Below are 24,916 nucleotides of genomic sequence, written 5' to 3'. Positions count from 1 at the left end.
GAAATAAGAAGTCAATAAAAGAGTTTGCTGACCTGGATTTTGCGGAGCTGTTTGAGCGCCTCGTCACGCCCCCTGCTGCTGGCCTCCAGCTGATCCTCCGCGTCCTTCAGCTCCCCCTCCAGCTTCTTCTTCCCGGCTGAAGCCTGACTTCGCTGCTTCTTCTCCTCCTCCAGCTCTGACTCCAGCTCTCGGACCTGACGGACGCCAAGAGGAAAACATTAGCTGTCTGAAAACTTGCGCTTTTTTCCTAACATGTGCTTAGAAATGTTCTCAGTAAGTGCACTGGCCAGTTTTGTTCTTACTGTTACATCAATGATAGCAAATCAGAATCTTTCTAAACCACTACCTGCAGTCTCCATCCCACCAGGTCTATTTCTCCAGATAAGGAAACAGATAAACCTCACAGTATTCGGGAGAGAGAAGTCTGCACCACTAAAGCAAAAAGCAGGAAGACCTCAAAGTGGAGAAACATCATCAAGTTTAAGGAGGAAGCCAGTTCAGAGAATTCAAACTTCTTCTCCTTCTCAACTCTTAAAGGACCTAAATTATGATGATAAATTCTAAAACTGTGACGAGGTGCGAGTGTTTACAAAATGAGATGAAGTAAAAACCAGCGGTGGCGAGGTTTCCCGACCTGTTTCAGGAGCTGCTTCCTCTTCTCCTCTCCCAGCTCGTCGCGGGCCTGCAGCTCCCTCTCGTGCTGAGCTTTCAGAGCCTGACTGTTGACCTCCAGACGCAGCTTGGCATCCTCGGCCACCTGCAGCTCGTCCTCCAGCTCCTCCATCTGCGTCCTCATCTCCTCCACGATGGCCTCCAGGCCGCGCTTCGCCTTCTCCAGGTCATGCACCTGAAATATAACCAGAAACACATCCACCTTCATCGGAAATACTGACCACGGATAGTAGGAGTCGCTCGTGTCCAGGTTCAGTGTTTTACATTCTTTCCCACGTCGTCCTTGGAGCTGATGAGATCTTCCATCTCGGCTCGGAGCGCCTTCACCGTCTTCTCCGCCTCCTCCAGAGCCTCGTGGCTTTCTTCCAGCCCTCGGGTAAGAGCCAGCACCTTTGTCTCCTTGTCCCGCACCTCTGCCTCCGCTCGATCCCGCTCCTCCGCATACTTACAGGACACAGTGCGCTCCTCGGCCAGCATCTGATGGACATGGAGGACATTAGAGATCACAGATCATTGCAGGCTCAAAAAAAAGCACTGAGAGAAGCTTTTGTGGAACATCTGGTTCCTGGGACAAACTCTCCCGTCTTTAATACGTGTGGAAACAAAACTGGAAAATCTGAAAAACTGATCAGTGGGTAGGTAACTGAAGCAGTCATTGTGGAGCTGCCAGACCTGATCGAACTTCTTCTGCTTCTTCTCCAGGTTGGAGACGAGCTGCCGCTGGCTGTCCAGGTCCATGAGGACGTCCTCCAGCTCCTGCTGCAGCCGGCTCCGGCTCTTCTCCAGCTTGTCGTAAGCGGAGGCCTTCTCCTCGTACTCTGTGTTGGTCGCCTCCAGCTCACGCTGCAGACGCTTCTTCCCTTCCTCCAGCAGCTCCACCGTCCCCGACATCTCGTCCAGCTTCTTCTTGTAGTCGGACAGCTGAGAAAAGTCAGAAGAATGAGAACTTCAGTGTGAGAGAGGATGAGCTTAAGCATTAGGAAAAATCCCAGTCGGCCTTTGAAACGATTGCTTCGGAGACCCGGAGCAGAGCTGACCTGCATGTTGAGGCTGGACACCTGCCTCTCCACGGCCCGTTTGACCTCAGTCTCCTCCTCCAGCTGCTCCATGAGGCTGTTCCTGTCGTCCTCCATCTGACGCAGACGCCCAGACAGATTCAGCTTCTGACGCGTCTCCTCTGACAGCAGCTCCTGAAAGAGTTGGGGGGAGGAGGACGCTGTTTAGAAACCTGGCTTCATGCATCACAGCATTTAGCAGTCAGGGTGCTCCTCACCTGTGTGTCGTGCAGCTGAGAGGACAGGCTGGAGACGTCTTTACCCAGCTTGATGTTCTTTCCCTCGGCCTCGTTCAGCAGACCCGTCACGCTGTCCAGCTCCAACTAACAGAGAAGAAGAGACGAGAACTGTAAACACAAAGGCTAAAGTCAAGCGCAGATACGTGTCTCTTTAAATCTGAGTGTGACTTTTCATGAAGATCCATTTGTTCTCTTTAAGTAGAAGAAGCAGAAAGTTTAAAGTTAACTGAGAAAGCTTACAGCTACTGCTGCCAACCTCTTTATCTCTGATTGGAGTTTAGGTCTTGTTGAACCAGCTAACACAAACACAGCCTGGATATTTAAGACTCTGTTCACATACTGTGCTCCTGATGAGCCTTTATCCTTTAAACCCAGAGACATGGTGGTAACTCAGATTATAATTTATTTTTACCTCAAAATATTCTTTGACTTCTAAATATGTTTGTTTACAATGCTTTATCTTTGCTTTAATAACCAGTTTATAAATCAATATCTGTTTTGTGCATTTTAGATGTACTAGTTTCTCATTTATCTGTAATTAGGATCTAAAACATTTCCAATTAGTTACTTAATCACATTTAAAGAGGAACTATTATGATTTAGGTCAATATTTGAATTATGTTTTAGGCACTTTTATTTCAGTTTGTCACTGATTTCCTTATATGGTCATAAGAAACACCCACAGTCACTCCTCATAGGAGGCGGAGCTTCCCATTTATTGACTGCGTTTGTGTAAGTAAAGCAATCTGGTAGCTAATCAGAGGACAGTGGCCTTTAAAGGAAGATGACGAGCTTGTTTCAGAGGACAGACTCGGGGACTTGTACTCTCAGGCATTCAAAGCTAATTTGGAGAAATCTCAGAATTAAAACATGAAGATGGAAAAGAGTAGAAAAAAGCCAACTTGTAATTATAAATAGCCGACTGATATCTTCCTATCTGACTCACTTCTGTCATTGTTTGTATGGCTCACCGTCATCTTTGAGACTCGCTCCGACAGCTCGTTCTTCTGCCGCTCGCTCTCATTGAAGCGAGAATTTAGATCATTCAGCTGACCCTCCAACTTCTTCTTTTTGTGCTCAACGTCCTGTTTGGCGCTGGTGAGGGAACGCAGGTCAGCACTCAGGTCTGCTGACTCCTTCTCCAGACCTTGCTTGGCTTTCTCAAGACCAGCTCTTACCTGGACAGAAGGAACAGATGCTGAATGAGTGAAAATATCCACCTCTGTCTCACTGTTCTTATAAGGACGTGCCAGTAGCAATATCCATGTACCTAATATTAAACAAAAGTATATCTGCACCTCGTATGAATGAAAGTGTCTGACTTTGGTGAACTGACCCGCTTGGCCTGCTCCAGGTGCTCATTCAGCTCCTCCACAGCCTGACTGTGTTTCTGTCTCAGTTCCTGGATTTGGGCCTCATGGCTCCGCCCCTCTTCCTCCATGGCTCTCTTCAACATGGCCACTTCCTGCTCACGTTTCGCCCTGCCAACCATAAACACAAAACATCCGGTAAGATGGTGCAGATTAAAACAACTTAAAAGCTGCTCTTCTATGCAGATGATACTCTTATTTACTGCAACGTTTCAGATTTGTGTCGCATTAACTGTTATGGATGTTTAACCGATACCTGAAGCTCATTCTTATGTAACTGGAAAAGATTTAAGCATTTTTTTAAACGCCGGACCAATTTCTTTTCTCATCTTTTGGGTATCTTTCTTTGGATTATCTAATTCCAGGGATGAAGAATTGCTGTATATATATTTTCCCAGACACAGATTAGGGCTAGTCTCATGCTAAAAGTAAAATTAAATGAAAAACATTCAATTTGTGATTCATTAATTTTGTCCTACAGAATATGAATAACTGAAAAATGAGCTTGCTTATCAAATTATGTGGTTCATTTCGAGGATGTATATGGACGACACGGACCGTAATTCCTGCTGGGCAGCAGTCGTGTCCAGACTGTCCTCCAGCTCGGTACGTAGAGCATTAAGCTCCTCCCCGAGGTCCCGTCGTGCTGCCTCAGCCTTCCCTCTCGCCGCCCTTTCAGCCTCTAAGTCCTCCTGCAGCTCTGAGAGCAAAGCCTCCAACTCCCGAATGCGTTTCACCGCCGCCCCACGCTGACTGCTCTCCTCCTCCAGGCTGTGGACACAAATTTGTTGGAAAGGAAATCATGAAGGTTGGAGAAATGTTACAGTTTTTCTATGGTTTCATTCACACTGTTCAATTAGGAGAGAATTTAAACAACTCTGTATCTGCATCTCTTGGGTATGGTGTCCCACAGGGATCATTTTTGAGACCCATTTGATTTCCTTTATATGTGCTTAGCCACATAATTCATGATGTCTCTTTTCAAGTTTATGCTAATAAAACACAAACCCTTCCCCTTTAGATCATCTGACCTGGTACGATTAAGTTCTCTAAACAGCTACATTCATAAAGTTCAAAACTGGATGCACTGGTTCCCTCCTGGATCATATCAAGCCATGTTTGATGGCCTCGCTTCAAGCTTCGACCTGTCAGGACATCTTCAGCATTCATAATGCATCGTCTGTTCATGTTAGTCCTCACCGCTCCTGTGTGGCCTGCAGCTCCTCCTCCTTGGCAGCAAGCTGGGCCCGCAGCTCAGCTAACTGCGCCTGCAGGTCGGCGTGCTGCTCGTGCAGTTCAGCAAGCTCCGCCTCCACCTTCCTCTTCGCCTTTTCCACATCTTGGCGACTCTTCTCTTCCTTCTTCAGACGCACTGGACACAAAAAAACCAAATTTCTTTAGATGTTACAGACACGAGTTACTCCATACTAAAGCAGCAGAATGAAATAGTGGATATTCGGGTTGTCATATTATTTTAATCTTGAGATGAAATATGATATAATGCAATAAAGAGACATTTGCTCTCTGTACTGACTGCAAGGTCAGTTATCACTCCTGAAATAACTCCTTTAACTCCAACTTCACACTGTGAGTTGAAATTTACTGTAACAGCTGAAATCTTCCCCCAGGTTTAAAGCTTTAAACATTTCCTCGGTCCAACATGTGATTGCTGCAACGTCTGCACCGTGCTGTAAACTGAACATGCACCACAGATTTGTATTCAGCTCATGAGCCAAACAAACAAAGACAAAGTGCTGACTGACCTTCGAGGTCAGAGATCATGGACTCGTGCTTGGCCTTGAGTTTGGTTAGATTCTTAGACTTCTCCTCCTCCTCGGCCAGGTTGGAGCTCATGTCAGCCATCCTCTCCTCCAGCAGCTTTCGCTCCTAAAAACAGACGCATGTGAGCGCGTGCAGTGCAGCGTTCACGCTGAATGAAGCGCTCTCTTAGAGCAGAGCGTGAAGCTGCCTCTTCATACCTTCTGCAGCTTGTTGTTCTGGTCCTCCATCAGCAGAATGTCCTCCTCCAGCTTCTTCACCTTTCCCTCCACAGCCGCTTTCTCCAGCTGCAGCGTCTGCTTGGCGTCTTCTTCCTGTGCTATGTGGGCCTCCATCAGCTGCAGGAAAAGACGACGCAAAGTTAACGGACAGAAAATATAAGGATGCAGTAGGAGGACAAGCTTTCAGTGTAAGACCAGAGTTATTATCCATCACTGAGTAAGTTTATACCTGTAATCTCTTCTTATTTGCTGGACTTGAAAGATAGTATTTTAATTAACAACAAGATAAACTAACCATACGTGTCTGTGCCTTACATTGGCGATACAAAAAGCGTTGCATGTCTTGTTTTTGTAATGATAACGAGACAAACCTGTAGCTGCTGCTCCATCTCCTTCTTCTCCTGCTGCAGGGCGTTACTGCGGTCCTCCTCTTCCTCCAGCCGGGCCTCCATCTCGTGCAGCACCTCCTCCAGCTCCTGCTTCTTGGCCTCCAGTCGCACCCTTATCTCCTCTGCCTCAGCGCACAGCTCCGTCTCCGCCTGAAGCTTCAACTCCAGCTGCGCCCGCTCCTCCATCAGCTATAAACACCACAGCGAGAACATTTACTCAAAATGACTTAACGCTCAGATAAAACCCAGATAAAAACCCGAGTTTGTGTCACCTGGGTGTGCTTCTGGGTAATGTCCTTCAGTTCAGCCTCAGTTTTGGCCGCCACCTCTTTGGCGGCCTTCAGCTCCTCCTCTTTCTGACCCATCTCCTCCTCTTGTCTGGTCACCTGCAGCAGCGGCTTGACCTGAACCACAGACAGATGAAGCAAAGTTTGTTCATCTGACCTAAATAAAAATGTATTTGAGAGACATTTAAGAACAAATATGTCCTCTGGTTGGATGGTGGTGTGAACTGTTTGAATCACCTTAGTGAAAAGCCTCCACCACTGCCAGTTCTTGAGCTTGAGGTAGCAGGCGCAGTTCCTCTGGATGACCTTCATGGCGGTGAGCTGCTGCTGACGTTTGCTGAAAGCCCTGAAAACACATGAAGAAGAATCAGACCTGCAGAGATCACAGACTGTAAAGAAATGATGCATAACAGAAGACAACGTGGAAGCAGCCTACACACGTATTCTTTCTAATGGCCAGCAGGGGGCACTGCCTTTCAAAGTCTATGGGATAATGACCCTACTGCTCACTGGATTTATGACTTTGAAAAACATTTTCCTGATGAGTTTATGATCTTAATCACTAGTTTAGAGTCTTCTTTAATATGACATAAGGTTTCTTAAAAAAATTCTGGTCCCATTTAGAGTCAAATAATAAAACTGGTCATGCTTTAGGGCACGGAGCCTTCTGTTGTTTAAACCAAACAAAGATTGTGGCAAAACATCAAACTTGAAGCTTCCAACAGGACTTCTCTGTTATTTCCTGATGACTGCGTCTATCATGGGCCCCGAAAAGTAGAGGAAATGACTTCTGGGTCTTAATGCTCCACCTACTTGCGGCCCAGGAAGCCTCTTGCTTGCGCCTGGAAGGCGATGATGACGACAGTCAGTTTGAGGTCTCGCTCCTCTTCCAGCTGAGCCAAAACTCCTGTCCTGAAGAACATTTTGCTTTGACCGATGCGATACAAGTTAGGGTCCAGATCCAGGTGCTTTACCTGGAGACGAGCAGAGGAATGAACCCTGCTTCTTCCTTTTCACAGTAAATTAATATTCAAATAGCATAAATTTGTAAGCATTAAACGTTTTACTCCATCGAGCTCACCATTAAACTGCAGGCCTGTTTTCCATCCATGAAGCCTTTAGGGATGGCATTGGCAGCCAGGATCTCGTACCTGCAAACAGCACATTACCGGTGAGACCAAACCTACTACTACATGAAGTACTCGTTCCTTAAATGGGTTATCGATCGAAGTATAATTGCAAAGCGGTCAAAGAATATTCTAAATTGGAAGATATGAGGTCCCAATTCACTCTAATCTCAAACACAATCTGCTTGACACTTTATTCCCGTACCAAGCTTATTCATTTCCTTTCTCGTGGGTAAGGGGCAAGCCCATTAAAATTTAGTTTAGATGCAGATCACCTTCACGTAACTGCAAAATATAGCAATAAGCTAGCAATGAAGAAAAACAAAATAAGATAAAGAAATAGAAAAAACTCTTGTGTTTTAAACTCATCCAATTTTTGATCTGAAGGAACTTTTCTAAAAGAGGAAGAAGCATCTGCCTTCAGTCCAGAGTGAGGAACAACCAACGAAACCTGATCACAGGGCCTCAGACTGTGGGCAGGTGTCCATGGACTTATTTGAATATTTAGTAATAGCCATAGGTACATGCAGGTAGCTGTGGGTTTGTGAGATGTGTGTCCGCTGTGGGCTCTCACTGCAGCTGCATGAGTAACTTTTTTATGCAGGAATTCTTTTGACATGCCAACTTTACACAGCAGCTAATAATATTCCACAGCTGACAAGTATTTTTAAACAAAAGCATTTACATGACACTTAAGGCTCACAGTTGGTAGCATCTCCCATCAAACTTTTACAGAAATAAAAACATTCTGAAGAAACAATGTTTTAGTCTCAAGTGAGATACAGAATTGAACATCATCTGCATACAGTGGAAGCAAAAATCTTTAAAGTCGTTAGCATTCAAACTTAGTATTATTATAAAGGAACTATGATACTGTTATCAGTATAAATGATCTCAGACATCTCCCTCACCTCTGCCTGAACTCCTGGAACACAATCCGGTTTGGAAATCCCTGCCTGCAGATTCGAATCCCCTCCAACACTCCGTTACACCTCAGCTGCTCCAGCACCAGGTTGGAATCCATCTTTCCAGCCTGCACCACAGCAAAAAGCCAACAACTCCTCAATGAATTAACAGACTGTCTTTTATCTCGGGGTTAGAGTCAGCTAGGGCTGCCACAAACGATTATTTTGATAGTTGACTAGTCACCGATTATTTTTGCGATTAGTCGACTACTCAGATCATCATCCATTGGACGTAAAACTACAGCTTATTGCACCAGCAGCATCTGCTCTTATATAACTATCATTAGCTTACAGCTTTAAGTGTTTAAGGTCTGTGCTAACTAAAAATAAAGACAAGATGATAGTTTATTAAATTTTAATGAAGTTTGCAGATTGTTTTGGTGAAGTTTAATAAACTCCTTGCTATCTAAAATATAACAGGACACTGGAGTAAATTCTCGAGCATCTCACACTTCTGATAATCAGCTGTCTGCTTGACGTTTATTCAGCTGTGTAAAAACTATAACTTTAATCTCAGCCAAACCGATTTACTCAGGAACAAATAAAATACTGAAAAAAGCCAAACAATAACATTTCAAGTTATCTAAGTGACTCATATATCATGTTTAACCTGAGTAGCGAAAGACGGTGGTGGGTTTGAAAACGATCTGCCGGGAGTCCGGTGTTCTCACGGCTCTAGTGACCTAGCCTCCGGCTAGCTATCGAGCTAGTCGGTAACAGACGTCTCCGAAAACGTCGGAGCGCTTTTGAAAATATGCGGTGTCTTGATAAACTGAGCAGATATTTGAGGTTTACACAGCTACATTCTCGCCTGAAAATATGTTAAACGTTTATTTTGTGACCCAGAAAGAATAATAAGAGTAACATTAAAACTAACTAGCTGCCGCCATTGTTGGAAACTGAGCTGGGCTGCGCTATGAATTCTGGGATACAGCTTCTTCTTCTTCGGGGTTTAACGGCAGCTGGCATCCTTGTACATGCAGTGCTGCCATCTTCTGTTTCAGTCCGTTTTTACACTCTTAAATCCTGCTACTTATTCCTGCGTCTTTGGGATCTTACAAAGCTTCAAACGACGCGTCGATTATTAAATTCGTCGTCGACGATTTTGATAGTCGACGTAATCGTGACTAGTCGACTAATCGTGGCAGCCCTAGAGTCAGCTATAATAACCTACCCGCTTCTCGTGGTTTGGAATGATGCAGCGGACGAAGTTGGGCTGGGTGTTGTGTAACGTGGTCATCAGTTTGCCCAAAGACTCTTTGTACAGCTGACCCACAGTGCGAAACATGCCCTTCTTGGATTTGGTGGAACTGGGCGCTGAGCTCTCAGACATCTTGGTCATGGTCTCCAGACCTACAACTCGATCCACTGACATGGAGAATAAAACAGGAAAGATTTATGACGACTTTTAATGCCCTGCTTTATGTTATTGCTCTACTGTGATGACGACTCACCGTCTTTCCACAGATCCTGAATGAAGGCACTGGAGGAGTTGTTGAGCAGAGCTGTTACGTTGTCATTCAGAGGGTCCATGTTCTTTGTCAACCAGTTGGCGGCATTATAGTCAACCTGGAGTCACAATTTTTAAAAGAAATCTCAAAATATTTAAATCACCGTGCCCAAAATCATAGAGTCCATTGGTTTCCACTCAGCATTTATCATACACCTCACAAATATACACAGTACTTCCCTGGATCTAGACCAGCGGTCCCCAACCTTTTTTGCGCCACGGACCGGTTTATGCCCGACAATATTTTCATGGACCGGCCTTTAAGGTGTCGCGGATAAATACAACAAAATAAAACTAGTACCGTACCGAAAAAAAGAAAATTTATTCATAACACATGTGAAAAGACCAAGGAAAACAGAGTAAACGATAAAAACAATAACAAAATAACGCTGAAAACCGATAAAAACCCTGAAAACCAGACATTTCACACCTGAGCCTCAACTCTCGCGGCCCGGTACCAAACGACTCACGGACCAGTACTGGTCCGAGGCCCGGGGGTTGGGGACCGCTGATCTAGACCATTGAATTGGTTGTTGTTTTCAGAAAAATTGCATGAGAGAAATTAAAATCACATCAATCAAGAGCAACAGAACCAAACAGACCCTCTGTTTCACTGTGAGTCATTTTTTCTTAAGTGTTTAAATATTTTTCACAAATGCAAAGTTTTACAGATGACTGTCCGTCTCGGGAAGCTGTCCTCACCTTTCCAGCGTAGTGCAGGACAGTGAACATCAGTTTGTCTTTGTGCTGTTTGGGTTTGGAGAATTTAACGTGACCAGTGTGGGTGTTCAGCAGCTTGTCCACGAAAGAAATATCAGTGGCTTTGGGGAACCAGCACTCCTCGTCCAGCAGGGCCAGGATACCCGGAGGGTTGTTCTGGAAGAGAGTGTCGGATCCACGGCTCAGTTTAGGAGAACATTTTTACAAACAGTTACTTTTTGATCAGTGTCGAGTACAGGGATGTTTAAAAGTCATTCCTATACAGGCAAACATCCTTTATAGCAGTCCTGATAGGAGCAAAGAGAACGCAGTCCCTTCCTCAAAGACCTCGAAAAATTAACCTAAAATTATCCCCATATGGAAAAGAAATAGTAAAAACTTATATGTGATTACTCGTGAAAGTGGCCACTTTCTCATTACTTTCATATATTGTTTTAGTAAGTATCCAAAACATACAAGTTTCATTATATAATTTTTCAAGGGATCTTATATCTGTTTTCACACTTATATGCTTTTCATACAAGTTTCACACAAGACAGATACAAACTTTATAAGATTTATATATATCTTTTCCATATGGGTTATTGTTGGATGTTTGGGAATAACATGATGGAAAAATATTTTAAGGGCATTTAAAACACATACTTTCTTGGTCCAAATCTTCTCTTATCATTTTGTTTTATCTGTCCAGAATAATCTTAATTAGATAATCTTGTTAAATTTAAACCTTCTTGAAATTGATCTGTTAACAATCTTACAGAAAGATCTCTTTGCTCACTCTTCATTTGTTAAAGACCGTGAATGTTATCTTAATTCATCAAATTGCTTTTGTCCTGTTCATAAAATAAAGGCAAACTTTGAGTTATCTTTCAATTAATCCTTCGTTAACTTAGATGCCATATTTTCTTCTTTTGCATTTATCAGTTGTGCAACACCGGCGTAGACTTTATTGTTATACATGTTAAGTTGCTTGTGTGTGTAGCTGTCTGACCGGCCTCTCGATGAGCTCGATGCAGGGCTGCAGGTCGAGGCCGAAGTCGATGAAGTTCCACTCGATGCCCTCCCTCTTATACTCCTCCTGCTCCAGGATGAACATGGTGTGGTTGAAGAGCTGCTGCAAACGTTCGTTGGTGTAGTTGATGCAGAGCTGCTCGAATGAGTTGTCCTGTGGGATCGAAATTCATGATTAAAAACTGACAAAAAACACAATTAAACTTTCATACATCTATTTTCCCAACTTATCCAGGTCACAAGTGCTTCAGTCTAAGGAGAGACTCCCTCAGGTGCTTCTGGGGGCAGTCCCAAGTAAACCGGCATAATGTCAGATGCCTGAACCATCTCAACTGTCTTCTTTCAATACGGAGGATGATTTTCGAGAACGATGATGATGACACAATGATTCTTTTTTTTTTTTTTGCAAACGCCCTGTTGACTCCAGAAAGTTCTATCAGAAAAACTTGTCACCCTCAGCCCTCGATTTTGTAGAACAGACCAGTGAGTCTGCACAACGATCCAGGTAACTGGGGAAAAAAGACCCCAAGACTCTGAAGCTCATTCCCAACCAGTGTGGTCAATCCACCATTTTCCAGTTAAGAACCAGCGATAGAAATGCTATATCTCATTTTGGCCACTACAAAGGAGGCTGCTTGGAGCTTGAAGCCAGAAGAACCAGAGACCAACCAACCCTCTTCTCTTCGTCTTTCATTATGAAGAGGACACGTGACAGGGTGGGGCCTCATTATGGTTGTGCACACACTAAAACACCCATAGAAGGGGACACGGGACTTCTCCAAGTCTATAAAACACGACTGAATTTCCTCGAGAAGATAGAGAGCTGGACCGGCGTTCCACAGAACGAAAATCTCATTGTTTCTCCTTAGTCCTCCACCAGGAGTGGGCTCTCCACCCTTATCTGGCTAAGACCCACAGACAGAGGTCTTAATTCTCATTTCCACCACTTCTCAGTTGACTGAAAACCAGCTAAATGAAACAGTGACTTCCAGCTTACATTACTCCGAAAAACGTATCAACAGGGCCTGAGGTGCTCTCGGCAATGGACCTCGAGGGATGCATACCCTCAAATATCCTCAACAGGATAAAGAGCCGGTCCACTTTTACGCAACTGCAAACCTGGCTGTTCTTCTTGAATGATTAGTTCGACTGACTCATAGGAATGACATGAAACAGTGAAATGTTTCATGTCATTCCTATGACACACACTAAAAGTTAGTTTTTAGGAATCAGTTACCTCAAAAATCTCAAAGCCGGCGATGTCCAGGATGCCGAGGAAGGATGACGACTGCCTCTTACTCTTGTCCAGAGTCTTGTTGACTCTGGCGAGGATCCAGCGAAACAGACGCTCGTACATGGCTTTAGCCAGAGCCTCGATGGCGAAATCAGCCTAGGAAGGGAGATCGAAAGGACATGAGATTGAAGGCTGCCGTCTTCTGTGTTTAATTAACGAGGTTTGGTTTGCTTCTCGGGTACCTGCTGCTTGGTCTGAGCCTTCTGCACCACCTCCCTGCCCACTTTGATCCTGGGCGTGAGGATGGCGCGGGTGAAGTCGGTCACATTGATGCCCTGCAGGTGACACACCTTCTGCGCAGCTGTGAGTCGAGGCAGAGAGGAGGTCAGACAGGTGAAGATGCTCATTTACAGAACTGGTGATGGTGCTTTTTTGTTTTAAAGTTACCGGTGTTGTCGGGCATCGTCGCCTGCTCGTTGTTCCTCTCCTTCTCAAACTTGATGTTACCCAGCTGGAGCACACTGGACACCACCTTCAACATGCCTGCAGACAGGAAAAGGAAGAGCAGGAGCATCAAACTGATTCAGATCAAATATAACTTCTTATGTTCCACTTATTCTTTGATAAGTAGGGTACTTCTTTAACTAAAAAGGGGCATCAGAAGCATGAACCTGGGTTGCCCCAACACCTCAGAATTAAATTTGGAGGTGATTTCTGTCTACTTTCTTATAAAAATACCCCCAAACCCCAACTTTTCCTCATTTAAAAATATCCTAAAGTATAATTTCAGTCCTTTTATTTTGTAGGCTTGAATAGGAAGTCTTGCATAAATCGTTGGGAATCTTGTCATTACGTGGTCTCTGTACCTAATCGCTCCTCCTCAGTGAAACCCATGATGTCCATGGCCTCCAGCGTTTCATCAAACATCTCGTTGTCCTCCTGCCCGGGGATCTCCACGTGACCCTCTATCAGGAAACGATAGCTGCTGAAGTCCTCCAGCAGCAGCTCCTCTACAAACAGAGAGAGAAGACGTTACGCTGACTGAGTGTAATCCGTGCAGTCGCTACAGAGGAAGCAGCTGGTTTCCAGCATCATTCACATAATTTCATATCTACGCTGACATCAATAGGGCTGAAAATGAAGCAAAAACTGCTGTTCCATGTTAAAATGTTCATCTTTACAGCAGAAATAAACACGTTTACATCCTAATATAAAAACAGTTTTGGCCTCTATGGATAGTTTCCTCTTTTATAACATCTCCAGGAGTATATATTTTTAAATAACTGATCCATCTGGATTTTACTGAGGCCTAAAGTTTGGGGTGTGGCTGCTTTGATGGCCAACTGTGCAGACACAGAGTCCAAACATGGTTACAACGGTGACATCACATCTGCCTGTCGTCGTGCTACGATGGGTAAAAACTGCAGAGTGGACAAAGATGGTCCAGCTACAACATTTGATTGCTGATGATATTATTGACTGAAGGAAATGAATGAAGGCATCTTTCTTTTTGACTAACAGCTAACTTGAACACACTGTCCACCTACACAGATTCATTTATGTTCATCTGCATGCAAACTCTGTCTCAGTCGTTGGATAGTAAACTTGAAACGTAATAGGATGTTTTCACAGTCTTTCAGAGATGATCAAGTATCTGAATCATACAGTCTGTAGAGCTACTCTGCACTCTTGCTGCTTGTAGCTCCTCAAAAGCAGCACCGAACTTCACCCTTCAAAACACCAAAAGCTGATGGATAATGTCACGGTGGCCATCATTTATACACAGTCTCATTTGACTGAGACATGACTCGCAATTTAACAAAAACATCTGTTATGACTTTCTCAGTCAGGCTCTGATCTGCAGCATCTGTTTTGCAGCATGAGCTTAAAATTCATATTTACCAATAAATTATAGTTATTACTATGTTATGACAGCTCCCATCTGACCCCAGGATGGTTTAAAAATGTCAGCTTGTCCCTTTAAATGTAGGATTTTTTCCTGTGGTTTGAGCTGCTCACCTCTCATCTTGTCTTTGGCTCCAGCCACCATGTAGTAGAAGATGTGAAAGGCTCTCTCGGTGTGTGCCTGTCGAATACAGCGAGACTTCTCCAGCAGGTCTGACCAGGATTAAGAAGAATGACCCACTTATTTAATGCTTACATTAAAAAAGGAAAAATTTAACTCAAAGTAGGATACAGGTGTCGATATTCGCCCCGACGATGTAGCCGGTCACATCAAAGTTGAGTTTGATGAACTTTCCCTGCGAGCAGAGAGGACGACAGCAGCTTTAACTTTATATCACAGGTATTTTTCCATCTCTGCGTTGACAGACTGAATGAAGTTCTTACAAATCGCGAAGAGTTGTCGTTCTTGATGGTTTTGGCGTTTCCAAAGGCCTCCAGGATCGGGTTCGCCTGCAGCAGCTGCTTTTCCAGCTCCCCCTGCAGCAAAAATGAGGTTAAACAGCTAAAAACATCTCTGCTTTTAAACAGAACAGGTCATGATGTAAGGCTCACAAAGCTTTCCTGTTACATTGATACTGAAGTAAAAACGAGTCTTTATGAGATTTTATACTCACGTAGGCCAAAGATCCCGCCTGCTGCTGCTGCAAGAGAAACACGCCGGTTAGAAATCATAAAATATTTGCATTTTCCCCAAAATTGGCCTGAAACGCAGCAGCGGAGCAGCAGGGGTCAGAGGTCAAGCACTGATAAATCCTGACTAAACAAACCAAAGATGGTTCATGACTGGATTAAATGCAGCGGAGCGAAGAGCAGATGTAATGTTCAGGTTAGTTATGGAGGATCGTGAGAATCATGGAGACTTTTCTTTGATTTTTCTTTTAAATCATCAAAGATAAAGAATTAAAAGCCCCGCCCCCAGCAGCAAACAGCAGTAATCTGTCCTCACCTTGGCCACGGCGCCAGCGACTGAATCCTGTCGTACACAGCAGAGTTTGCACTTTTTTATAGCAGTTTTTTCAAACTTAAAGCTCATTCTGATTTCATAATGTCTGAACTTTCAGTCTGGATCCTGAAACCTTATAAAACTTTTAGCTTTTGTCTGATTATTTGGCTGCTTTGGGCTTTATTTTCTTTAAGAGTCAGAAAGCTTGAGGCGCTGGTACTCACAGGGTTGACGGGGTTCTTGCCCTTGTGCGAGGAGGCGATGACGGCGAGGTACTGAATCACCTTCTTGGTGTTTTCTGTCTTCCCGGCTCCAGACTCACCTCTGGGTGACGCAGCAGAGACTGATTAACCTCCTAACACCCAGCTGCTAGTTTTAGCATTAGCCTGCTAGTCAGCTGTAACGCTTCTTTAAAGAGAGTTTTCAGCTGCAGCTCTTTTAAAATGATAAACTTGGATTAAGTAACACAATATTTGAACACTAACGATAATCAATTAAAGATTATAAAAGATTTATGATGAATATTCCCATCGGTCGTGTTATTATTTACATGTAAAATAAAAAAGTGCTTCTCTTTTAAAAGCAGGCACCAAAGTGGACACATGTTTTGGAGTAAATGAAACTAAGTCGATTAATAGCAGGGATCGTAAAATAAAAGTTCTGTGAAGGTTCTTAGATATCCAGGTCATCGTAGTCTAAGGAGCTTGGAAAGAAAAGCATCTGGATGTCTTTAGGTTACTTGAAGATGTTTCACCTTTCGTCCAAGAAGCTTTTTCAGTTCTAAGAGCGATTGGTGGAGAGTCACAGACTTTAAGCCCGACGGGAGTGCTCTCAGAGCATGTCTAAAGACATCCAGATGCTTTTCTTTCCAAGCTCCTTAGACTCCCCATTTTTATGTTTTTACATTGTTTTACAGCAAAAGATCCCATTTTTGACCAGAACCACCCTCTCAGATGTAAATACCTGTTGTTTTCTTTGTCTTTGTGTAAATAAATGACATTTTGAAACTCCTATTCTGATAATGTTTTATGGGCCCCCAAAATTAAAACGGTAAACAAGAAAATAGTGAGAATATTAAACAGGGCATCGTCGTTTGATTTGTTTTTCTTAGTGTAAAGTGGACCTTTATGACATCCCTAAAACGGCCATCTCTGGCACAGAGGCCCCGCCCACCTGCCGTTTAAACTTTGCTTGCGAGGGGCAGCCAATCAGGAGAAAAGATAAGAAGCTTAAACAGCTTGTTTCAGACAGAATATCTGATCTGACAGCATCACTGAGGCCCAGTGTAAGAATAATTAAGCTTATTTTGAACTCTGAGTCATGCAAAGCTGCTCTGGTCTAAATAGATGGAGCTGGAAATGAGGTGAACTGGTCCAGTTAAAGGTTTGGGTAACAAACTGGTGGTATGTGTCTGTGAAAAGGTCAAGTGCTGTCTGTTTTGACTCACGTGCAGAGAATAGACTGATCCTCGCGGTCTGTGGAGAGAGAGAGAGAGAGAGACATAATGTGACACTGAACTCGTCAAACTCCAAACACTTGGACACGAGAGCGAAAGAGATCTCGCTCACTGGGAGATTAGCCTCCATCACTCATATCCTCTAAAAATAGCAGGTGGATGCAGGACTCCGTCACTGTAATCTCGTCTCACTGCTCCATGTATGGCCATCCTGGAGCTCAGTGGAAAGTATGGAGCTGCTCTGAGGTCACCGGCGGACCAAACGGAGGCCAGACGGCACGCTCCGAGGCTTCAGTCGAGGTTGCTCAACGCCATCGCTCACCTCTGAGAAAGAGCTGTGATGTGACTGTTTGTGGCTGCTTCATGTTTTGTACAGCAGCGTCAGAAGCAGCAGGACTTATGGGACTGAATGTGTTTTCATATTTGTGGGGGGAGATGGGGGCATCTGGGGATAGTGATGGTCGATCTGAGGGGACAGGATGAGTGTTTGTGTATTCATCTGATACACACCAGCCTCATGTGTCTTGAAAACATAAACACTCTTACATCAAAAGTCATAAAACACATGATAAATGCAGCATTTAGTGGAGAGAGTATGTCATTAGAGAAAAGGGTGGCCGTGCAAAATCCTGTGAGAGGTCTGCCCGGGAGTCAAACGTCTGACCAGCGTGCTGCGATTTAAAAGTCAGTTTGTGTGTTGGCTGATGATGCAGAGTGGATGAGCAGGACTTATCCGCTTATCCAACTCGGGGTCATGGGGGTGGGATGGTGCCTATCCCAGGTGCCACAGGGTAAAAGGTGTTGTACATCCCAGATGTGAAACCAACCACACACTCTCACATTTACACCCAATCAAAAGTCACGTCTCTGGACACAGAGAGGCCCACAGGCTCAAACCAGCACGCTTCTGAATCTGACAAGTGTTTCAAAGAAAGCATGTTAGCATGATCCAGCTCCTCTGACTTCCCCGGTCCAGGTGAAGCCAGGTGAAGCCAGGTGAAGCCAGGTGGGCTTTCTCAGTGCTGCTGACTCCCAGTGCTTCAGACTGGGGGTGCCAAACATGCAGAACCACAGAGTCCAATCCAACCCACACTGGAGGGTTGAAAGTGTGGAAATTTTACGACAGTCATTATTCTGAGGGTAACGTTTCTACACAGGAATGAAAACACAAAGAAAGTGAAAAGTTCTTTGCACATGAAGGTTTTGTGCCTTCATAGATGCCGTAAACTGTACGGGAACGGTAGGTTCAATGAAGGTGGGAAAACAGAGACACGTTGTTTCTCCCCAAAGGGAGGGAGTATGTCACCGCTCCATTTGTCTGGTTGTTAGCAGTCTAGATGTAACTGTCATATTCCATGTGATGGTAGAGACCAATAACAGCTGGAGTGGATTTAATTTAGGTGAAAATCTGGTCGAAGTCACACCAAACATCTTCCAACTGTACAACATACTGGAGCTTGGGGGACATGAGTACCTAGGGTGGCTGAGCGTTTGACCTTGACTTTCACTGTTAGCTCCCAAGGTCAAAGTTGACCTTGTAAAAAATTTCAAGAAATCTTATCAAGTAATATATCATATGAGAGAGCATGGACAGAGCTCTATAACACACCGTTTATCAGTGCGATGCACAGGTAAACAGGGGGAGTGCCATCCACACATTGTCTGCAGGTCCCCAACTTCCTCACACTCTTCTGGTCACACGCCCAAACCACCTCATCTGATTCCTTTGCAAGTGCTGCTTACATCTTATATCTGTGATCTCATTCTTTTAGTCACGACACAGAGGTCCTGCTCACAGGTGAAGGCAAGAAGATGGATCCTCAGCTTTACTTTCACCCTCATCTCTCTCTTTGCTTACAGTTTCCATGCCTCCTAAAGTCCCGTGGCACACCTGGACTTGGCTCAAAATATGTGCTTTGGACTCACTGGTGCACCTGTTCAGGTCACCAGCAGTGAAACACCTTCCAGGTTTGAAGTGGCTCAGGTTAACGGTTGTTGGGACAGGTGAAGAACAGTTGGATGGATAAAAATGTTTTTGTTATCGTCACAGAGCCTCTAAGGAGATCTGTATCTTTATATTTACTATAAAACTGGTCACTTATGTGCTAAAATATTGAAATATTCATAATTCAGCATCTTATTTACAAATTTTAAAGGTAATTTTGGTTAAAAAAAAGTTTTCTACGATGTGAAATATTGTCATTTATTTACCTGAGTGCATTTCCCACCTGTCGTTTACTTCTCGATGGTCTAACTTTAATCCGTCTGTACATATAAACTTGACTAAATTCTTTGATTTTCAGTCATCTGGGAACATCTTTGATATTTCCAGTGATGCTGATGGACATGTTTGTTGGTTTGAGATAAAAAAAAAAAAGTATTTAAATACTTTCTGTATCAAACACAAAGTTTGTAGCTGCTTTTCTTGGACTCTTGATAAGAACAACAGTCGTGTGCGTTTTACCGTGTGATCTGTTGTCTGTGCATGCAGACAGTTACCCTGCATCATGTTCCTGTAGGCGTTGTCCGTGATGGAGTAGATGTGCGGTGGAACCTCGTGGCGTTTCTTGCCCTTGTACATCTCGATGATCTTCTCAGAGTAGATGGGCAGCATCTTGTAGGGGTTCACCACCACGCAGAAGAGGCCCGAGTACGTCTGTGGAGGGACGAAACATCACTTTATCACCACGCCGGAGCTGCCAGCTCATTCTGACGTCTGTTTTCTACTCGAGTTTTTAAAATGTTAAGACATCGCCCAGTAAACTGGTGCTTTGATATCTGATTACTCACGCACAGCAGGAATAAGGAAGGTTATCTTATGCTGTACATGCAGATTTTAGTACTCCTGTAATAGTTCATGAACAGGTGTGTGCTCCTAATAATGGGAGTCATCGTGTTTGACAGGTCACACTTCCAAAGTAAAAGTGTTGTTTCAGCTGTGGCTCAGTTTCAGGTGTGTTCTGCTTCCTTCTTCCAGCTCCTGTCTGATTGTTTGACTCCTCCCACCTTCTTAAGGGACTGGCCACACCTCGACTGGGTGCATTCAAGATCAAAACAGTGTGAACTGTTGAACTGGCGCCTCGCTCTTTTCATGCACGAGCAGGTTCATGTGCTTTATTAACCTGTGACTATAAGAACTTCCACCTCGTTGACATGTTTAAAAGTCAAGACTATAAATTAATTTTCGTTATAAACTGTTTCCTGACTGCTTCTTGTTGCTGCTTCGTCTTTTATAACAATAAAGTTTCATTCAGTTTGTTTTACAGCAAATAGAGACAAAATAATAAAGCAGCCTTAGAGTCAAATGATGGGATTAATTATATTGATACATGGTAAGAATGAATGTAATCTGTGTGAATCAATGCCCTGTTTTGTCTAATCTGATGGCTTTAATGATTAAAACAAGATTATTTTGCTTCTGAATATATTTAAACCTAATCACACGCTTCCTTTCTAACCACAACATTATAGAGAAAACATTGCTGCATTAATTCAAACTGCACAGGCCCTGCAGCTCGTTCTCTTAATAATCCAACTTTAGGTTGAACAATAGCGGTGGCTCGAGTTAACGTCAGAGATGGTTTTAGCTGCTCTGAAGTCCTCTGCTCATATAAGGACTGGAGGAACTGGACCTCCTAACTCTCGGGGATCTGCACAGTGGTCTGTATGAGATGCATGAGCTCGGATTCAAATTTTTACATGCAGTACCTTATTAGTCTTTGAAAGACTGACTAAAATAATACAAACATAAGCTGCTGATCTTTCCAGTACATCAGTCCTTAAACGAGGACTTTCCACCTGAACGTTAAGTCTCTTCAGCCTCTGAGTTTATGAGGGGCCCTCAGCTCTCCTGTCTCCCGCTGACTTTGTCTTTACTGCAGTTTTCTTTACGTAAAACCTTACAGCACATTCAGGTTAACACCTGATTCTTCCAATTTGTCTTCAACATAGGGGGGCAAAGTTTTCACTTTAGTTCTATAAACACAGACCTGTGTGGTTTTTATAGAACAAACTTCCTTTTTAATGTAATTTAAACACAGTTTCTAACAAAGAGACTTAAAATCATGGGTGTAAGTTTGACTTGAGCACCAGATAAATCAGGCGCCAGGTGATCATTGAGTGTTTTCCTCACATAGATCAGGCTGGAGAAGTATCTCTCGCGCAGGTTGTGCAGGACGGAGGCTTCGTTGAGGAAGGTGAGGGCGGCCATGTCCTCCACCTTGCTGAATTTGGGCGGGTTCATCTTCTGGATGTCGTCTTTGTTCACCGTCACCTTCTGACCGTTGGAGAGCTCCACCAGCACCTGCAGAGCAGCGGCAGGTATTCAGCACAAAAATTCAAATATCACATCGCCTGACAAACCAAACAACCGTGTTGGTGTCCTGCACATCTGTGTCATTCAGAGGAAACAGGTTTGAGAACAGGTGAGAGAAAACTAAAAAAGACAACGAAGAGAAGAAAATCTCACAAGAAAATTAAAAATGTTGAAATTCTACATTTAATTTATCTCAAGTTTATTTTTTAATCTTTGAAAAGTAATTTCTGAAGTTTTACACGCGAGGAAGTAATGTCTGTAACCGCTGCGTCTCATGTTCGTCCATAACAAAACAATTCCCATAGAGTATTCTGGAATATATGGAAGCTTTTCCATTTGTTCTTGTGTTTACTCAGTTTGCAGAAAGCGGTCCCGTACTGAAGTGCCAGGTTAAATTTAATTAAAGAGTTTAAGGGTAAAACTCTGTTAAAAGACCAGAATCACTGTTACTCTCTTCATAAAGTAACAAAGTAACAAAGACAAACAGTTGGTGTAAATGTTTGTCTGCAAGCTGCTTTGCAACCCCACTCTGCTTCAGCTCCTTCTTTTCACGCTGTTTCTGACTTAATCAACATCATATTTGTGTTTCCTGATGGCTCCTGTCAATCATTCTTGTTTCCATGCATACCTGGTCACCCTTCTCCTCCTTGATGCTCGCCGGCTCGAAGCCCTCCCTCTCTGATGGCACCCACACCATCTTTTTAGCTGCCCAGTCGGCCTGGGCCACGCCGCTGTTGCGGAAGTCGTTTTCCAGGAAGAGGTACTTGTCGTCAGTGTCGGCCATGTTGGCGGTCGGATCGACCTGCGGGTCAGCAGCGGCGGGATCGGAGTCTAACGCTGGTGGTTCGGAGGCAGTGACGCTGACGTTTGAATCGTCGATTGGGACCGGCTCAGCCTCTGATATGTGAGTTGATTTGACCTCTGACCTGCTGACAAATCAAAAATGTGAATTAAAAAAGACACTTTTTCTTTCTCTGCTTTTTTATATTCACTGCAGTTTTAATTTTGCCTTATTGTACTCATAAACCTGCCATTTATCTATTTTTATGCTGCTACAGGTTCAGGCTGCAGGATGATTTCCCATGATGCACTGAGGACCTCTTTTCACTCCCCACGTGTTCACATTTTTATATCTATTAGCTTATGTCTTTGCTCCCATAATTGTTTCTGTGTCTCTCTGTTCCTCTTCTCAGACCCCTCCCTGAGCCTGGTTCTGCTGGAAGTGTCTTCCTGTTAAAAAGAAGTTCTTCTTTCCCGCAGTTGCCAAGTGCTGCTCATAAGGGGTTGATCTAATTGCTGGAGTTTTCTCTGTAATATTACATGGTACTTACCTTACAGCACATGCTTCATATCATTGGCCTTTTGCAAATTTTATTCCATTCTGCACTTTGCTTACAGGATCGTACCTGTGCTCACCTGCATGCCAACAAGCTATCTAATGCATTACAGAAAAAAAGGAAAAGCTGATGCTGAAAACAGTTTCAGTAGAGTTCTGTGTATCCACTCACCCATAACTGAGATTGTCTTCAATCGAGCCCAAAGTCAGTGTTACGACACTCTAAAGGAAAGCTTTTATCGGCATCCAGTTTCATCCCAGAAGGTTGGACAGTTTAGTACATGTAAATTACAACATTTATTTTGTTTCCCTGAAACTTCCTACACACCCCCTGAGCTCATTATTTTTGTTTTTATATCAGGATGCTCTTGGTTTTATTACATCAGATGATGAGTAGCTGTCATATACAGGCTTGTGTGGAATCTTATAAAACTGTAATTAGAGTGAATTATTTTGCATATAGAGGCTAATCTGGTGGTTTTGTTGAGCCCAGTGCATCCCACTAACAGCCCAGAGTCATAGCATAAAGAACGGGTGCTCTATAAAAGAAAAATGAGTTTCAAACTCCCAAATTCAAAAACAGCAGCTCACAACTTAAAAAAAAAATTTATAAATCCATCTCCTGGTTTCTCCATAGTTTTCCACCTGCCAGCACCAGGACTCACAGCAGTGTGTGCGTTGCAGATAATTATGTTTCCAACACAAGATTCATATTTTATATTTTGGGAGTAAAAAAGACCAATTTTTAAAGAAAAAGACCTTGTTGGAGGCATTTTTTCCCCTACGGACTACTGTTGATGTGTTTTTGTTTTTTTCATGCCTTTACTGAACAGGACAAATGCATAACTTGTTCAGTTTTCTGAAGGAAAAAACTACGCCTACGCCTTCAGCGCAACTTGATTTAAAGACCAAACTATTTTGTAGCACAGTCTCACACAGCATCAAGCAGAGGAGGAGAAATAAAAGCATCTTTCTCACTGACTTCTGAAACCTTTCAGGGGCACATAAAGGCTAAGAAGTGATGAAGACGCGCCAGCATCAATAAAACTGACTCATTAGCTCATTTTTCTGCCTCACACTTCCTCCATCTGTGCCTCCAACTGCTGCCTTTGCATCTCACAGCTCATTTACATCCACTTTCAGTGAACTGTCTCACAGATTACATCTGATAAATAAATGCCATATTTCCCTAAAGTTTGCATACAGCTACTTACTCACTTATCCTCGTCTGTGCCTCTGCGTGCAGGTCACAAGGCTGCTTTGACCTCCCATTGAACAGCAGGCAATAAAATATGAAAAGCAGCACACAGATAACCCCGAGTATCAAACAAGTGAGCTGCCATGCTGGAATGCCCATGTTTGGCTAACCATTTGCTCCTGGTAGCTTGGTAGCCCAAAGAGGGATGCTAGGGACTTAGCAGGCATACTACCTTATAAGGTGCAGCTCATGTGTCCAGCCAAGCTTACCGTTTACACCAAAATGGTGACATGTCAGGGGGGAGCATCCATGTGTGGCTACTGGCACACGGGCTATGCAGAGCAGGTGAAATCAGCATCCTGCATCATTTCTGACACTTTTCACAGTTTAAACTGAGAACAGGTCAGCCTGGAATTATTGTTAATGACGAATAACGGATTCAGGGTCATGCAGAAGGCCATTAGTTCCTAATTACACCTCATAAAAGAGAACATTTCTTTTGTCTTGACACAAAATAGCCACCTGTTGGAGATTCATCTACTGAACATTACACATTTCTGCAAGTTTAGATGCATCCACACAGGCTCTAACTCACTGAGCAAGGCAGCAGCTGTAGGTTGGCATCAAAACTGTGGGAGTATTAAAATTAAAATTAAAGCGCTGTACTCACCGTTCAGGGCTTCAGTCCTCAGTGCAGGATGCAGGCTGAGCTCCAGGGAAATGAGACTCTCATGTCAGGTAAATGAAGTGATGGTGATGATGAGGATGAAGATGAAGATGATGTCCTTCCTCCTCCCCTGGCATTTAAATCAGCCGCGATACCTGGGGGTGGAGCCCTTGGGCTCCTGCCTACCTCCTATCCAAAGTTAGCAGCAGGTCTTCATTCAGCCAATCAAACGAGGTTCAGTCAGTCTGCCTTCAAATTAAGAGCCCACGGTTGTTCTGGCTCAGCTTGATGACATGTATCTGCTAAAGTGATAACAAAATTGAGTTGGTTATTACACAGAGGTGCTGGAAAGTGCCTACATTTCAGGATTTTTCAGCACTTCCTTGTTTTGTGCCGACAACACACTGGGAATCCATAAATTAAGCTGTTAAAACTAACAATATAGAAAGTATAGAAA

General features: G+C 43.7%; 1 protein-coding gene across 2 annotated transcripts in view; it reads right to left on the bottom strand.

Annotated features, from left to right (window-relative positions):
- Positions 1-24,585, bottom strand: part of LOC308411434 (uncharacterized protein) — a 30,545-nt gene extending 5,960 nt beyond the window's left edge. The window contains exons 1-36 of one of the 2 annotated variants that reach the window (XM_080905308.1): positions 24,463-24,585; positions 21,887-22,184; positions 21,076-21,246; positions 19,443-19,599; positions 16,935-16,962; positions 15,712-15,811; positions 15,159-15,185; positions 14,929-15,021; positions 14,777-14,840; positions 14,599-14,697; positions 13,446-13,589; positions 13,027-13,122; positions 12,822-12,940; positions 12,583-12,735; positions 11,326-11,499; positions 10,317-10,490; positions 9,559-9,673; positions 9,279-9,472; positions 8,051-8,172; positions 7,094-7,163; positions 6,826-6,986; positions 6,250-6,358; positions 5,998-6,129; positions 5,708-5,914; positions 5,316-5,453; positions 5,100-5,223; positions 4,537-4,708; positions 3,895-4,107; positions 3,303-3,447; positions 2,938-3,144; positions 1,946-2,050; positions 1,710-1,862; positions 1,345-1,593; positions 937-1,149; positions 635-847; positions 33-194 (exon numbers count right to left, since the gene is read on the bottom strand). In XM_080905308.1, the coding sequence (XP_080761434.1) occupies positions 33-194; positions 635-847; positions 937-1,149; positions 1,345-1,593; positions 1,710-1,862; positions 1,946-2,050; positions 2,938-3,144; positions 3,303-3,447; positions 3,895-4,107; positions 4,537-4,708; positions 5,100-5,223; positions 5,316-5,453; positions 5,708-5,914; positions 5,998-6,129; positions 6,250-6,358; positions 6,826-6,986; positions 7,094-7,163; positions 8,051-8,172; positions 9,279-9,472; positions 9,559-9,673; positions 10,317-10,490; positions 11,326-11,499; positions 12,583-12,735; positions 12,822-12,940; positions 13,027-13,122; positions 13,446-13,589; positions 14,599-14,697; positions 14,777-14,840; positions 14,929-15,021; positions 15,159-15,185; positions 15,712-15,811; positions 16,935-16,962; positions 19,443-19,599; positions 21,076-21,246; positions 21,887-22,042 (4,959 nt within the window). In that variant the 5' untranslated portion in view covers positions 22,043-22,184; positions 24,463-24,585. Of the gene's footprint in view, positions 1-32; positions 195-634; positions 848-936; positions 1,150-1,344; positions 1,594-1,709; positions 1,863-1,945; positions 2,051-2,937; positions 3,145-3,302; positions 3,448-3,894; positions 4,108-4,536; positions 4,709-5,099; positions 5,224-5,315; positions 5,454-5,707; positions 5,915-5,997; positions 6,130-6,249; positions 6,359-6,825; positions 6,987-7,093; positions 7,164-8,050; positions 8,173-9,278; positions 9,473-9,558; positions 9,674-10,316; positions 10,491-11,325; positions 11,500-12,582; positions 12,736-12,821; positions 12,941-13,026; positions 13,123-13,445; positions 13,590-14,598; positions 14,698-14,776; positions 14,841-14,928; positions 15,022-15,158; positions 15,186-15,490; positions 15,687-15,711; positions 15,812-16,934; positions 16,963-19,442; positions 19,600-21,075; positions 21,247-21,886; positions 22,185-24,462 lie in introns of those variants that run through there. The other variant, XM_080905309.1, reaches the window with a different exon arrangement.
- Positions 24,586-24,916: the final 331 nt, after the last annotated feature.

Source organism: Rhamphochromis sp. 'chilingali', assembly GCF_963969265.1.
Source record: "Rhamphochromis sp. 'chilingali' genome assembly, chromosome: 15".
NCBI lineage: Eukaryota > Metazoa > Chordata > Actinopteri > Cichliformes > Cichlidae > Rhamphochromis > Rhamphochromis sp. 'chilingali'.
This window is presented reverse-complemented; position numbering and strand designations above follow the sequence as displayed.